Source organism: Eublepharis macularius, chromosome 2 (assembly GCF_028583425.1).
Source record: "Eublepharis macularius isolate TG4126 chromosome 2, MPM_Emac_v1.0, whole genome shotgun sequence".
Classification (NCBI taxonomy): Eukaryota; Metazoa; Chordata; class Lepidosauria; order Squamata; family Eublepharidae; genus Eublepharis; species Eublepharis macularius.
This window is the reverse complement of record NC_072791.1, coordinates 34,811,678-34,825,670: the sequence shown is the minus strand read 5'-3', so window position 1 is coordinate 34,825,670 and position 13,993 is coordinate 34,811,678. Positions and strand designations below refer to the sequence as shown.

The 13,993-nt window shown below is 39.6% G+C and overlaps 1 protein-coding gene across 3 annotated transcripts in view; it reads right to left on the bottom strand.

Annotated features, from left to right (window-relative positions):
• EML5 (EMAP like 5) overlaps window positions 1–13,993 on the bottom strand; it is a 188,815-nt gene that overhangs the window by 131,535 nt on the left and 43,287 nt on the right. For all 3 annotated transcript variants that reach the window (XM_054971582.1, XM_054971581.1, XM_054971580.1), the window contains exons 3-4: window positions 10,349–10,447; window positions 4,805–4,873 (exon numbers count right to left, since the gene is read on the bottom strand). In XM_054971582.1, the coding sequence (XP_054827557.1) occupies window positions 4,805–4,873; window positions 10,349–10,447 (168 nt within the window). The remainder of the gene's footprint in view (window positions 1–4,804; window positions 4,874–10,348; window positions 10,448–13,993) is intronic.

The following is a 13,993-nucleotide window of genomic DNA, read 5'->3' as shown; positions in this document are numbered from 1 at the left end:
TGGAAATAAAGTATCTGATCAGGACAAAATAAAGGAAAGATGGAACCAACACACCGAAGAACTATACAAAAGAGATGGAAGGATGACAGATACTTTCAACGAAGAATCTTTTGATGAAGAACCAGAAATCTTAGAAAGTGAAATCAAAGCTGCATTCAAAGCAACTAGGAGAAACAAAGCACCTGGAGTAGATGGAATAACAATAGAGCTACAAGCTACAGAAATGGAGTCCATCAGAATCTTAACAAGAATCTGTCAACAAATAGGGAAACAAAACAATGGCCCACGGACTGGAAATGCTCAGTCTACATTCCAATTCCAAAAAAGGCGATGCCAAAGAGTGCAGCAACTATTGGACCATCGCGTTAATTTCTCATGCAAGCAAAATGATGCTCAAATTCTACAGTAAAAACTCTTACCATATATGGAACGAGAAATGCCAGATGTTCAAGCTGGATTCAGAAAAGGAAGAGGAACCAGAGATCATATTGCAAGTTTACCATGGCTAGTGGAAAGAGCCCCGTGGCACAGAATGGTAAGCGGCAGTACTGCAGCCCAAGCTCTGCTCACGACCTGAGTTTGATCCCGGTGGAAGCCAGGTTCAGGTAGCCGGCTCAAGGTTGACTCAGCCTTCCATCCTTCCGAGGTCGGTAAAATGAGTACCCAGTTTCCTGTGGGTAAAGTGTAGATGACTGGGGAAGGCAATGGCAAACCACCCCATAAAAAATCTGCCAAGAAAATGTCGTGGTGCGACGTCCCCCCATGGGTCAGTAATGACTCAGTGCTTGCACAGAGTCATTTACCTTCACCTTTACCTTTTTAGTGGAACATACAAGGGAATTTCAGAAGAAAATCAGCCTGTGTTTTATAGATTACAACAAAGCTTTTGACTGTGGGGGATCATGAAAAGCTATGGAGAGTGTTAAAAGAAATGGGGGTGCCATAACATCTGATTGCTTTGATGCGCAACCTGTACTCTGGACAAGAGTTTACTGTCAGGACAGAATATGAGGAAACAGAATGGTTTCCAATTGGCAAGGGTGTCAGAAAAGGATGCATATTATCTCCCTACCTGTTCAACCTCTATACAGAGTACATCATAAGGAAAGCTAGATTAGATCTAGAAAGTGGAATGAAAATTGGTGGAAGAAATATTAACAATTTGAGATATGCAGATGACACCACGTTACTGGCAGAAAATAGTGAAAACTTGAAACGACTACTGATCAAGGTTAAAGGAGAAAGCCCCAAAGCAGGATTACAGCTGAATATCAAGAAAAAAGTAATGACTGCTGAGGAGTTACAGAATTTTAAAGTTGATAATGAGGAAACTGAAATTGTACAAGATTTTCTATTCCTTGGCTCAATCATCAACCAAAAGGGAGACTGCAATGAAGAAATCAGAAGAAGATTGAGACTTGGAAGAGCCACTGTGAGGGAGCTAGATAAGGTTCTTAAAGATGTCTCTCTGGGAACCAAGATCAAGATGATCCAAACTATGGTATTCCCCATTACTATGTATGGATGTGAAAGTTGAACAGTGAAGTAAGTTGACAGGAAGAAAATTGATTCATTTGAAATGTGGTGCTGGAGGAGAGTTTTGGGGATACCATGATCAGCCAAAAAGACAAATAAGTGGGTACTAGATCAAGGCTGAATTCTCCACAGAAGCTGGGTCACATTATGAGAAGACAGGAAAAGTGGAAGGCAATAGGAAAAAAGGAAATGGCTTGACTTGGACTTGGCTAGGTTTTAATTCTGCTTAGGATGTCACTGTTTGTTATTCTGTCCCAGCTGCCTGGCCTTCTTCCACTATCAGCATAGCATGTAACTAGATCATTTGAATTAGGAGGACTCTGAAATCCATCAGAACCAGATGTCCAAGCTGCAAGGCTGACCAGGTTCTGATAAGACAATTACTTTCTTTCATGCACACTTCTTTAGTAGTGGGTAAGATTCCTTGCTATGGGTGGCCTTTCTCACAAACCAGAGAACTTATTTCAGCAATATTTTATTACAGTGTTTGTGTGTGGTGGGGAGGGATAGATGGCATTTACCATGACCTCTTCCAATCAGTGTGACTGATGTCTGCCTTTGCTATAAGACAGACAAGCTCAAACTGCTCAAGAGTTTAACGGGAAAGCACCCTTATTAACTCTAGGTTGTTAACTCTAGGCATTAACCATTCATTACCGCTTTGTATCGTGACTGCTACCATTAGGAAGAGCCACCGGAGAGTAATGATCAGATGTAACTAGGCTAAGTGGGGATGCATTTGTTGCTGACTACAGTCCAGAGCTGGCCAGTGATCCTTCCTGACCTCAATTACAGTCTTTAGTGCTCAATTTTCAAGAATGTTATCTCTAGGCAAGATAACTCCCAATTGTTTCTACTGGCACACATGCACCCAGTTTCTTGCTATCTTGCTTAACTAACACTCCCTGTTTTAATAAATCCAAAACTGTGGTTGTTGTGGGTTTTCCGGGCTGTATTGCCGTGGTCTTGGCATTGTAGTTCCTGACGTTTTGCCAGCAGCTGTGGATGCCAGCCCACAACAACCATCGTTCTCCGGCTGTGAAAGCCTTCGACAATAAATCCAAAACTACCAGGGCACAGTTCTGAAAAGAATATACTTTTTGTAGAAATGCTACATTTTTCTTTTTAACTCTGCAGGCGTTACCAGATGTATTCTTTTCAGAAATTAGATTCTAGTATCTGAAAACAGTTCTCTAATAGGTGGAATGATTTACATCTTCTGCCATTTCTCCCTTTTCTTTGATTTCCTAAGAGCATATTATTTCACTTTTAATTATTATTTTTTCATAGTAATCACAAGAAAGGATGGTTTCTCTGTTAGGAATTCCATGGTATTCCTTGGATACATTTCTGAATTGTTATGCTGTCCTCTAGCTAGATCAGTTTTAAAAGTTTCACAGTTCTTGAAAAACATTTAAGGAAGTAACCCAAGGCACAGAATAATAGTACTGAAAACACATTATTACTGTGGAGGTAATATATAACAGTCTCAGCTTTCAGTCAGATCAGTGCTCTCAATTATGTTTGATTCACGTATGACATTTTCCTATATAATCTCTGTGAAGGAAACAAATGTACAACTGTATACATCACATTGTGTGAAAGCTGGATCACAGTCCGCAGTTGGACATTACCTGCACTCCAGCTTCCAAATTATAGCAAAATAGAAAAATTTACAATTTTTACGCCCAACACAATACACATCTTTCCTGCATGTTGATTAAACAGTAGAGGAAAAGTACTGTGTGTGAATGAGCCCTATGTGAATCTAAATTTAGTGTCAATATGATTTCAATGAGAGCATTGTTCCAGTACTAAGGGGATAGAGAAGGCACTCTATAATTACTAAACCACCTCCTACTACAGGCTTGCCAAAGTCCAAGCACAAGCACTTTTCAGAAGCATTCTAAGACTTATCTGCTTGGGCTAGTCTTTGAGATTCTGAATTATCAGGAAAAGCAATAGACATAGGCAAACGATGCAAAACTGAATTCAGAGGTGCTACACCTCTGAAGATGCCAGCCACAGCTGCTGGCGAAACGTCAGGAACTACAATGCCAAGACCACGGCAATACAGCCCGGAAAACCCCCAACAACCATCAAAACTGAATTATTCAAAAAAGCTTTTTACTCATATAGGAGGGCTGTATTGCAGATGATCCACTAATGAGTTACGAACCATAGACCTCACCACTATGTTGTATTGGATTCCTGCTAATGCTATGTCTTTGTGAACTTATATCTATTTCCCTGTGGCACTGTTTATGGAAATGTTCCTGATATTGACTATACTAATCTCACACTGTGTAATCCACCTTGAGTCTCAGTGAGAAAGGCAGACTATAAGTGACATAAATAAAATAAATAAATATAATAAAATATTTGTGTTAATAAATCTAATCCAGAATAGGGCTGGCTGTAAATCTAGCAGACAGATAAACAGACATCAATGGCTTACTGAATGATGACCTATTCTACAGATAAATAACCATCATATTAGAACAACTCAGACAGCAAAAGGCATCCATGTAGGTCTCTCAGAATTTACTTTAGTCCTAGCATAATGCTGTGCAGAATACTTGAGTTAGTTTGCTCGTTTGCTATTTCGGAAGGGACCTGGTATACAGCAGTGATAGACCCCAGAGTTGCCAGCCTCTTGCACAGCCACTCTCCTTGCTACCTAATTCCTTCACAAATTATTTATTGCAAGGAGACCACTTCCGGTAACAAGGGGAGACAGCAGTCCAGCCATCACTCCATTGTGGACTGATGAGAGAACACTGAAACAACATTTGCTTCACAGTACCTCTTTGTGCACTAAAAAGCCAAGAAGAGAACAACTGGGTTCTATGGCAGAGTGACAGCAGCACAGAAAAGAAGCCCTATAACCGCATAGACTGGCAGAAAAGATAAGTTCAGAGCCTATTTCTGGGAAGAGATCTTCCATGGCTACCATGGCCTAAACAGACAGAGCAGCGGCTACAGAAATATCTTTAGGATCAGTGAAAGGACATGGATATATTTAGTATTCTGGGGGCAGCAGCAAGAGAGACGTATTACTAATTTATTGTGGGTTTTTTGTGGATTTTGTAAGCTGCCATGAAGGTCATGTATGATGGAAAGGGGTAAAATATTTTTAAACAAATAAACAAATAAGGCACTTTTTATTTATTTCATTTCACTGGATATTATAGGCTGAAAACTGCTGTTCAATGTATAAGTTGGTCAAACAGACAAAACAGACAAAAAAATTACAAATGCTTCTTACCTTAATGTGTTTTACACCACAGCTGACAAGTTTGTTTGGTTGGTACAAGTCCCAAGAAATATCAAATATCTGGGTAGGTGGAGGTGAATGAAAGAAATTAAAGTTAGTTCTGATAATGGCTTTTCCATTAATCAAAATGATCCATAAAAAAGTGCATGAAGATGACAAAGAGAAATCTAAACATAAAACCATCCTGTAAATATTTTATTCTATTACAATGCTTTTATGGTGATTCTAAAAGCATTAAGAACATCTGTAGAATTCATTGCATATATGAAGTCTTCTCACAGTACTATAGTTTATATAATATAATCTATAATATTTAGCAATGCAGCTTTAATTCAGAGCAACTTGATTATTACAGGTATTATGATTCCAGAAACCTGTAAACTGCTAAGGTAAGACTAAGGATGTGTGCTTCAGGTTTGGGATCTGGCTTTTTAACCCAGATCGGGCCTGATTCAGGATGTTTTGGCATTCCCAAATCAGCTTCAGCATTGCTGAAGTGATTCAGGAATGCCAATGCAAAGCTTACCAAAACGCTTTGGAATGGTTCGATAAGCTTCTGGTAGTGCAGCAGTACTCCCCACCCCCCCGCCGTTCCTTAAATAACATGCCCTGCCATTCCTTAAGGAACAACAAAGAGCAAAGGAACAACCTGCCAGAGGGCAGAACACAGTATCTAATGCTAGACTATTATGAATATATTATTTGTTTTCTATTTTTGTATTTCTTTCTTATATGCAAAGTGCAAACAAAATTCAATAAATATTATAAATACCAACTATTATTCTTTAAGGAATGGCAAGAGAAAAAAAGTGCTGCCAGTGTTTGCACTTTTTTTGGCTGATGGGAGAGGGGATGAGGGGGTTGGATTGAGAGTTAGGAGGGGGAGGAAAGAGGGGATCGGGGAAGGGAGGGGGACTGTAAGAGAGTGGCCAATCCCTGCAGCAGCAACTCTCCTTCCATGGTGATTCTCTGGGAGGAAATGGTGTTTTTTTAATGCTGCAGGGGAAAACTAGGAGGCTTTCTAGGTGGCTGGGGGTGGCATTTTGCAAGAAAAATGGACCACAGACCTATCTGTCCTCTAAAGAACCTCCCCCCCCCAAGTTTCAGAGATTGGACTTCGGGGGGCCATGTTATGGTCCCCCAAAGGTGCCCCATCCACATCCAATTTCCATTATTCCCTATAGGGAAAACTAAGGGGGCTTTCTAAGTAGCTGGAGGTGGCATTTTGCATGCAAAATGGACCTGGACCTGACTGGACCTGATGACTGCACCTGAAGGAGACTGGTTTGAGAATCACTCAACTCACAGGGGTTTTTTTTCCTTTGGAGGGGTTGTCTTGGTGGGTTGAGGAAAGGGAAAATTGTTATTAGTTTGAATTTTAAATTTTAAATTTTGTTTGATTTTTGCTGCTTGCTTGCTGAATAGTTTTGCTGTGTGGTGGTGCATTGTTTGGCTTTGTTTGGCTTGTTTTGGGGGTGTTGTGTGTGTGTGTGTGTGGGTGCTTTACTTGGCTTTGTTAGTTTTCTGAGAGTGTTTCTGATCCTGAAGCCAGCAGGGTCCCTCTTTTTCAGCTGTGCTCAGTGAATGCCACTTGTGGCTGGGTGCTGTTAGTGTTAGGTTTTGTTCTGTGGTGTTTCCTCACTGGCTGAACACAGTGCCTAGCTGCAGTGAATGACACGGTTTCTGCTGGGCTAAGTTGCAAGAGTGTCCCTTGGTTCAGTTTGGTTTGGGTGGAATGGATGTGATTCTCAAGTGTGAAGTTGTTCCCCTTGCATCAGTTTGCTTATGGGATGGGGGCTTCAGTTTCCGTCAAGTTGCAAGAGTTCCCTTGCCTCATATGGATTTGTGTATTTTGTATTGCTATTTATTCCATGTTTGACTCTATGTTGTATTTTAATATTACTGTAATATAAATGTAACATTAATGCTGTTACCCACCCTGAGCCCACTTGTGAGAAGTGCATACAAGAAATCTAATAAATAAAATTTGTTTAAATTATTTTTTTGTTAGTGTGATTCTCTGATGTGAAGGTTGGGAACAATGGAGAGGGGTTGGCCAGCCTGCTCTGGGGGTGCTGGGGGGTTTGGGGGCATTTGTGTTTGGTTCTGTTGGGCTTTCCCAGGGATGATCTTGCATTCAGGAGCGTTCTTCAGCTGTGGCATCCTTGCCCTGTGCATAAGTGCCCTTGGGAAAGACATTTTATAAGTTCTCATCATAGAGAACAATGGAGAGTGGCTGGCCAGCCTCCTCTTTGAGTCCTGGGCTTTTGTAGGGGGCTTCAGTTTGGTTCCATTCAGCTGTCTGGGGTGTAGATGGTAAGTGGAAGTGTGCCTGTGACCATGCCACAATCCTTGTGTTTCTGCTGTGGGAGTCTGGTTTTTGTGGGACAGAAACAGACAGAAACAAATGGAGTGGCTGGGATCACCAGGATCCAATATCCCTGATACTTAGGGGCTCTTGAGAGGACAGGTAGGAGTATGTCTCCTGCAAATTTAGTGCATTTTGCTTGCAAATGCCACCCCTAGCCACCTAGAAAGCCCCCCTAGTTTTCCCTATAGGGAATAATGGAGATTGGAGATGGATAGGGGCACCTTCTTTGGGGGGCTATAACATGGACCCCCGAAGTCCAATCTTTCTGAAACTTTGGTGGTTGTGAGAGGCAGGTTAGGAGAAAGTCTTTACCAGCTTTGGTATTATTAGGAAAGAAAATGCCCCCCAGGCCCCGGTATAGCCTGGACCAGTGTTTCCCATTGGAAACAATGGCTGAATCTTTCCTAATAATCTCAAAGTGGTTTAAATACCCAAGGCGAAGCTGCTTGCCATTTCAGGTTTCCCCGATTTTTTTCCCTGCTTTGGTAAACCCGAAGCTGGAAACCCAAATTTGTGTCGAGGTACACACCCCTATTCCACTTTCATATGATTTTCACCTGTGCCTTATTACTCCTATGATATAAGCAATACATAAATCAGAATGTTTTATTAAAAATTGACTTGGATCTAGTAGAAGAATCCTCAGTACTCCCAGCTCCCCTCTCCACCAGCAGCCATTTCCATCTCTGAGAAAGTCTATTCTAGGAACTGTGGGACCTGTGTGCAGTAATGTCCATGTGGGTCCAGAGGCTGCATTGAGAGCTCTGTCAGTGGAGCACCATTCATGCAAGATACAGAAGGAAGTGATTTCACTCCTCCGTGCTTCAGCCTCCTGACCCACATGTCTATTGCTCTGCAGGGGTGTTTTGGAAATGATTTTGGGGGGAAGGGGACAGCTAGGAAAACTAACGACCACCAGGGCTTTCCATTGATGGATCACAGGACCCATACATGTTTAAGTTACTCGATGGCCTCCTTGCTTCCTATTACATCATATTTTATTAACTTCAATATCCAGAATACTCGATATACTAATTTACTCTCATGGAAGAACAAAACACTGACATGTGGCACTCTTCCTGAGTCAGTAGTTCCTAAACTGTGGATCGAAGCCGCAAATTTGATCAACTTTTTTGCGGGTAGTTTATGAGATCAGGCAGGAAGAGGTGGAGCCAGGAGAAATGGAAGAGCAGACAAATTTAGGTTTGCTTTTGCATAATGGATTAAACAGATTAAACCGGCAATTTCCAATTCCCCTTGCCAACTTCAGACCTCCCCCATGTCATTCTTCATTTATGGAGCTAAGTGGGCTGCAGTGGGAGGGGGGCAACAGCAATATTCTACTCTGTTGATTTAAAAAAATATTTCGAAACAACCCAATGTGTGGAATGGCCATGAAATAGCCTGCTGCTCAATAATGTTATATAATTATAAGTTGTAACATGAAAAATAAAATATATACATTTTCAGTATTAACTGATGTGAGTTGTGTGTGGGGGGGGAAGTAGTGTGAAGTAATTTTGAAAGTGAGTCCTGAAGGTAGGTTAATTTTACATGAGAACCCGTCTTCAAAAAGTTTAGGAACCTCTGTTCTAAGTCTACATGTACAGAAGTTGGTCCTAGTAATTTCAGTGAAAATTATTTTCACACATATGAGCTTAGGAGCACAGGTCACAGTTTACAGAAGTAGGCTGCTGACTCTCATACCAGTGATGGCTTGTTCACAGCCCCACCCGAGTTCAGAAGTTTAATAATCGTGCGGTGGAACTTAACTCTACTGGCATGGTTGTTCTGGCCCAGTCCAATGACTGAACCTGGCTGCCAGGTATAGAAGTCTGTTTTAATTGAAGCAGCACAAATTACAATTGTCATTATCTCTAATTCAGAACTATAGCCTCAGAACATTGAGAAAAAAGATGCACAATGGGAAGATGCATAGAAAGGGGATATTGTTCTGCAAACCTAGGAGAAGCCCCAGATTGGCAGAAAAATATGAAAACAAAAGGAAAAAAAAACACTGGATGGTTACAAAACCCTAAAATTACAGAAACAATGTCTACTTATTTAAGAAACAGAATGCCACTGAAATCTTGCAAGGCAACACTGTGAGATCTCAGCAGCTACCCTGAACCAACATTGCCAAGACTTCCAAGCCTGACTTGGTAATCAGCATGAGGAAGCAGGAGAAAGAGACAGAAAAAGGTAAACAACAGGAAGGAGAAGGTAAAGCTGAAGAGAGAAGGAGCAAAACAGGGAACGAGAAAGCTGAAGATGGGAGGACAGGAAAGTTGGATGGATAGGTGACTGGAGGGGGGCAAAGGCTGCCATGGGAGGAAAAGAGAAGGATAGGTACATTGGTAGGTAGTAGAGAAAGAGGGGGGAGGGGACACACTACCAGAGAAAGGCAAAAAGGCAAGAGGAAGAGAGGAAATGGGACAATCAGATTCCCTCCATATGTACTACTATAGTTAAGATGAAATGAATGAAATAAGGCACCTGATACCCCCCAAATAAGTACCAAAATCTAAAATTCACAAATCATATATGCTCAAATGAAGATTAAGGAGGAAACAATGGTATGACAAGTCAATACGTACCAATATGTGCCGCTAAAATCAATTGGTCTCTCTTAAAATTTTTACATTTATTATACAGTCAAATGTTGATAGCTTTCAAAAACAATTTGATAAATTAAAAATCTATTAGCCATGATAACTAAATGGAATCCCCCTGTCTAGAACAAATATACCTCTCAGTACTGAGCTCAGGATAGGAAACCTTCATGATGTCCTTATGAATATCCAAAAGCATTATATGGTCTGATTCAGCAAGGCAATCCTTACCTTACACTCTTAAATATTCAAGATGAGAGATGAACAGCCATATATAACAACAACAAACTCAATAAAGAAGCAAAGTCTTCACAATTTAACAGTGTAATGACCTGTGAAATGTCAAGTGTTGTACTTTTATTTCATTCAAAATACTCACTATGTTTTTAGTAAAATTATCTTTTACCTTTTAAAACTATGTTTAATATAGTAAATAAAGTACATTTCTAAAATATTAAGAAGCAGCCTGAAAACAATTTCACAAAATACATAAAGAAGTTTTAACTAGTAAAAGCTCCAACCATACTAGTATTTTTTAAAAATCATACCTACCCTATCAGTATGACCAGGAGCCATAGATAACATTTTTCCTTTTCTCCAATCCCACACACAAATTGTATTTTTTGAATCCAAACCTACTGAAACCAAACGCTGAAAGTATCCAAAATGTTAAAAAAGAGAATAAAAGACATTGGCATTTTTGGAAAACAAAGACATTTTTGGAAAACAAAATAGACAACACTTCAACTATAAGGCATTTTAAAAAATGCCATATACTGCCATCATCTTAAAGTCATAGGCCTGTGAGGAAATATTGTTTGTCTAATAAAGCATCTGCCCCCTTCTGGAAGCACCCTCCATACTTTCTGGTGGAGAGCTTCAGATATTCTCTGAAGGAATTGTGGTAGAGATGAAAAAATGAAATTACTAGTATTGTGACTCCATGCAAATGTAATGCCAATTATCTGCAATACATGGTTTGAAAAATCATGAGCAAGCCTTGGCAAGTCAGTGTTATGCAACTACTGCTCTGGAATATGGAAACATTTGTGTATGCCTAGGAACTCTGAATTTTGGCAAAAAGCTTTATTTGACAAAAAAAAATTGGTGCATCTGACAAAGAGACCTGGGCTGAATCCACATTACCTCTGCGCATCCAGGTGTTGCACTAAATGTTCGCTAAACACCCAGAAGTATAGCGTCTTTCAAGCTCGATTTCTGAATCGCGCTAGAAAGACGTTATACTTCCGGGTGTTTAGCGAACATTTAGTGCAACACCGGGACGCGCGGAGGTAATGTGGCTTCAGCCCTGTAGTTCTCAAAAGCTTATGCCTCAATAAAGTTGGTTAGTCTTAAAGGTACTACTGGACTTTTTACTATTTGACAAAAAATGCTTTATCTTAAAGCATCTTTATCTTAAAGCATGGAACAACAGCTTTCATTAAAAAGAGAGAAAATGTTCTATTAACAGACTTTTTAAAAAAACGCCTGAATACCTTGTACAGTTTGTTACAATCTATTCAATGGAACGCTTCACTAGTTGTTATGAAATCTGCTTTCCATAAAAATCAAATGCCTTTCACCTCTTCTGTAAACAAACTAATGATTTTCAGTATTTCTATAGATATACTTGAATCTTTATGAAGCTAAAAAGCAGTTGAAACACGTGAAGCAGTAGAACTACACAAACGCAACAATATTTTAATGATAGCTTCTGAAGTGTACGTGTTACACAATAGCCTATGATTTTCTGTCTATGTGACAGCACATTTGCTATTAACATTTTGCAGGCCATATAAAATAAGTATTTCCAAGGGAGGTTGTCATAAAAGAAATAAGTATCTTCCTGTATGCAGGAAAAACTGAATAGAAATAAACTATATTTGATTTTCAAGTATTTCAATCTAATCCAAATATTAGTAATCCACAGAAGAGAAAACTGATTTCAGTGATGGAAATACTACAAGCAACAACTGAAATATCTGGCGGCTCCTTGGATAGTCTCATGAGTATCCATGACTACAATAAATAGAAGCCTTTGCCTGTTCATAATAAAATATTTTAACCTCTCAATGGGAAGGAAGTTAATTATAAGTAGGGCATCATGTAAGGAGGGTGGACACAAGCAGAGAAAGAGTGTGTCTCAAATAACATGTTCAGTTATGGAATGTTTCTTGTTTAGTTGCATGCACCACCCAGAAATTTTTCATTCTATAAGTACTTACATCATTAGTGCCTGATATATCAATACTAAGCAAAAATTAAATGGCAAAAATTGATTAGATGCAGAAATAAACCCTGAGCCTGCTTGCGGGGAGGGCAGAATATAAATATGATAAAATAAAATAAAAATAATAAATAAATAATTAGGTTAGAGCCAAAGTGTATGTGCTGCTAATAACACAGCCATTCTCTGGCACAAGAAACCTTCTACTGGAGGGACATGTTATTTCCACCAGACCAAGGCTCCTTACACTGGCAGAAGGTCCCACAGTTATTGGACCAAAAATTTGGGTCCAAACAAAGTAAGCATGTTAACATTTGGTGGGGGGTGGGGGTGGGGTCAATACCTTTTACTGCGTGCGCAAAAGTAAATGCTATAGTGCTGGCTACTGAGGGCAGGAAAGGTTCAGTTTTGTATTCCCTTGCTTTTTGGCATTTCAAGTGTCCTAACTTTTCATCTAAATTCTGTATTTAAACATGGTTAAATATAACATCATTTCTCATGGTAGTCAGCTGAACAAAGCATACATTTTCAAAATATGGAAATATTTTCTTACCTCAGAATTTCCCTTCTTCGTGAGCTTCTGTGCCAGTTCAAATGTTTGGATATAGATCCTCCCTGCCAAGCAGATGGAAACAGTACACAAATCCTTTTTGGTAATGTCATTGCCTGTATACAAAGGGCTTGCCAATTCTGTCAGCTCCCATAGCAACTCTGAAGACAGCCCACATTTCTTCAAGAAACATTTCATCTGATTATTTAATTTGCTATACTTCTTTTAAACATAATTTATTTAAACTTAAAACACTGTAAAAAACAGACTGATAATAGTTTTAATGAAGGCTGGCATAGAGAATCTCAAAGAAAAAGGGGAGAAACTCCCATTTCCTTATTGATCTTCTAGGTCAGTCCAGAAACTAGCAACCGTTCAAAGAAGTAGTCCATGTCTTTAAATGTGGATTAATATACTTCAGTATTCTGCAATATGTTCTTTCCAAATTCTATCAAAACCTTATGTTCACTCTTCTGTACTTGAGAAATATATGAAGAAATGCCAAGTACCTATCATGGAAATTGTCAGCAGTGATTTAATTTCACTTATAATTTTTTATTTCATTTATATTTTCTAGGAACTACACTTTCATTTTCCTCCATTCTTTTACAGACAGCAACAACTGAGCTTACTGTGCAAGCAAGCCCTTCATGTACAGTAAATGACATCATGCATCACTTAAAACATTTTGTACTGCCCATTCTGCTGTTTAGGTAATCTCAATACCAAATATCTGGACTGGCATAGAGGATCTCAGATAATGATACACAAGTATTTCTCTCACACACTGGTGTTCAATTAAAGTTAAGTATTTAACGTGAAGTTTGTTTTTGAAAATCTATACCGAAGTTCTTACATACAAACGTTTATAAAATAAAGATTATAATAATTCACTTCAATAACCTGGAAATCAGCATTGTACCTTTGCATCCTGACCTCTCTCACCTTCTGACTGGGACATAAAGGGTCAGGGACCTTCATTCCTACTTGTGTCTGAAGAAGCAAGATTCAACTCTCAAAAGTTTATACCTGAAAATCTTGTTGGTCTTTAAGGTGCTATGGGACTCAAACCAGGCTTTGAAAGATCAATCAAATTGAGCTTGAATACAGCAATATTGATCATGGTACCCTTCTGGACCTCTCTTCAAGACTGGGACAGGGAGGCACCATTTTTCAATAGTTCCAGTCCTACCCAGACAGTAGGTTTCAGAAGGTGATTCTGGGAGTCTGGGATCCCACAAGGATCCATCTTTGCCCCCATGCTTTTCTACATCTATGTGAAACCACTGGGTGAGGTCATCCAGAGATTTGGGTAGCGCTGTCACCAACAGACAGATGATGTAGCTTCTACCAGATCCCAGGGAGGCTGCAGAAACCCTGAACCAGTGCCTGGGGGCAGTTCTGAGGCTGATGCAGGCTA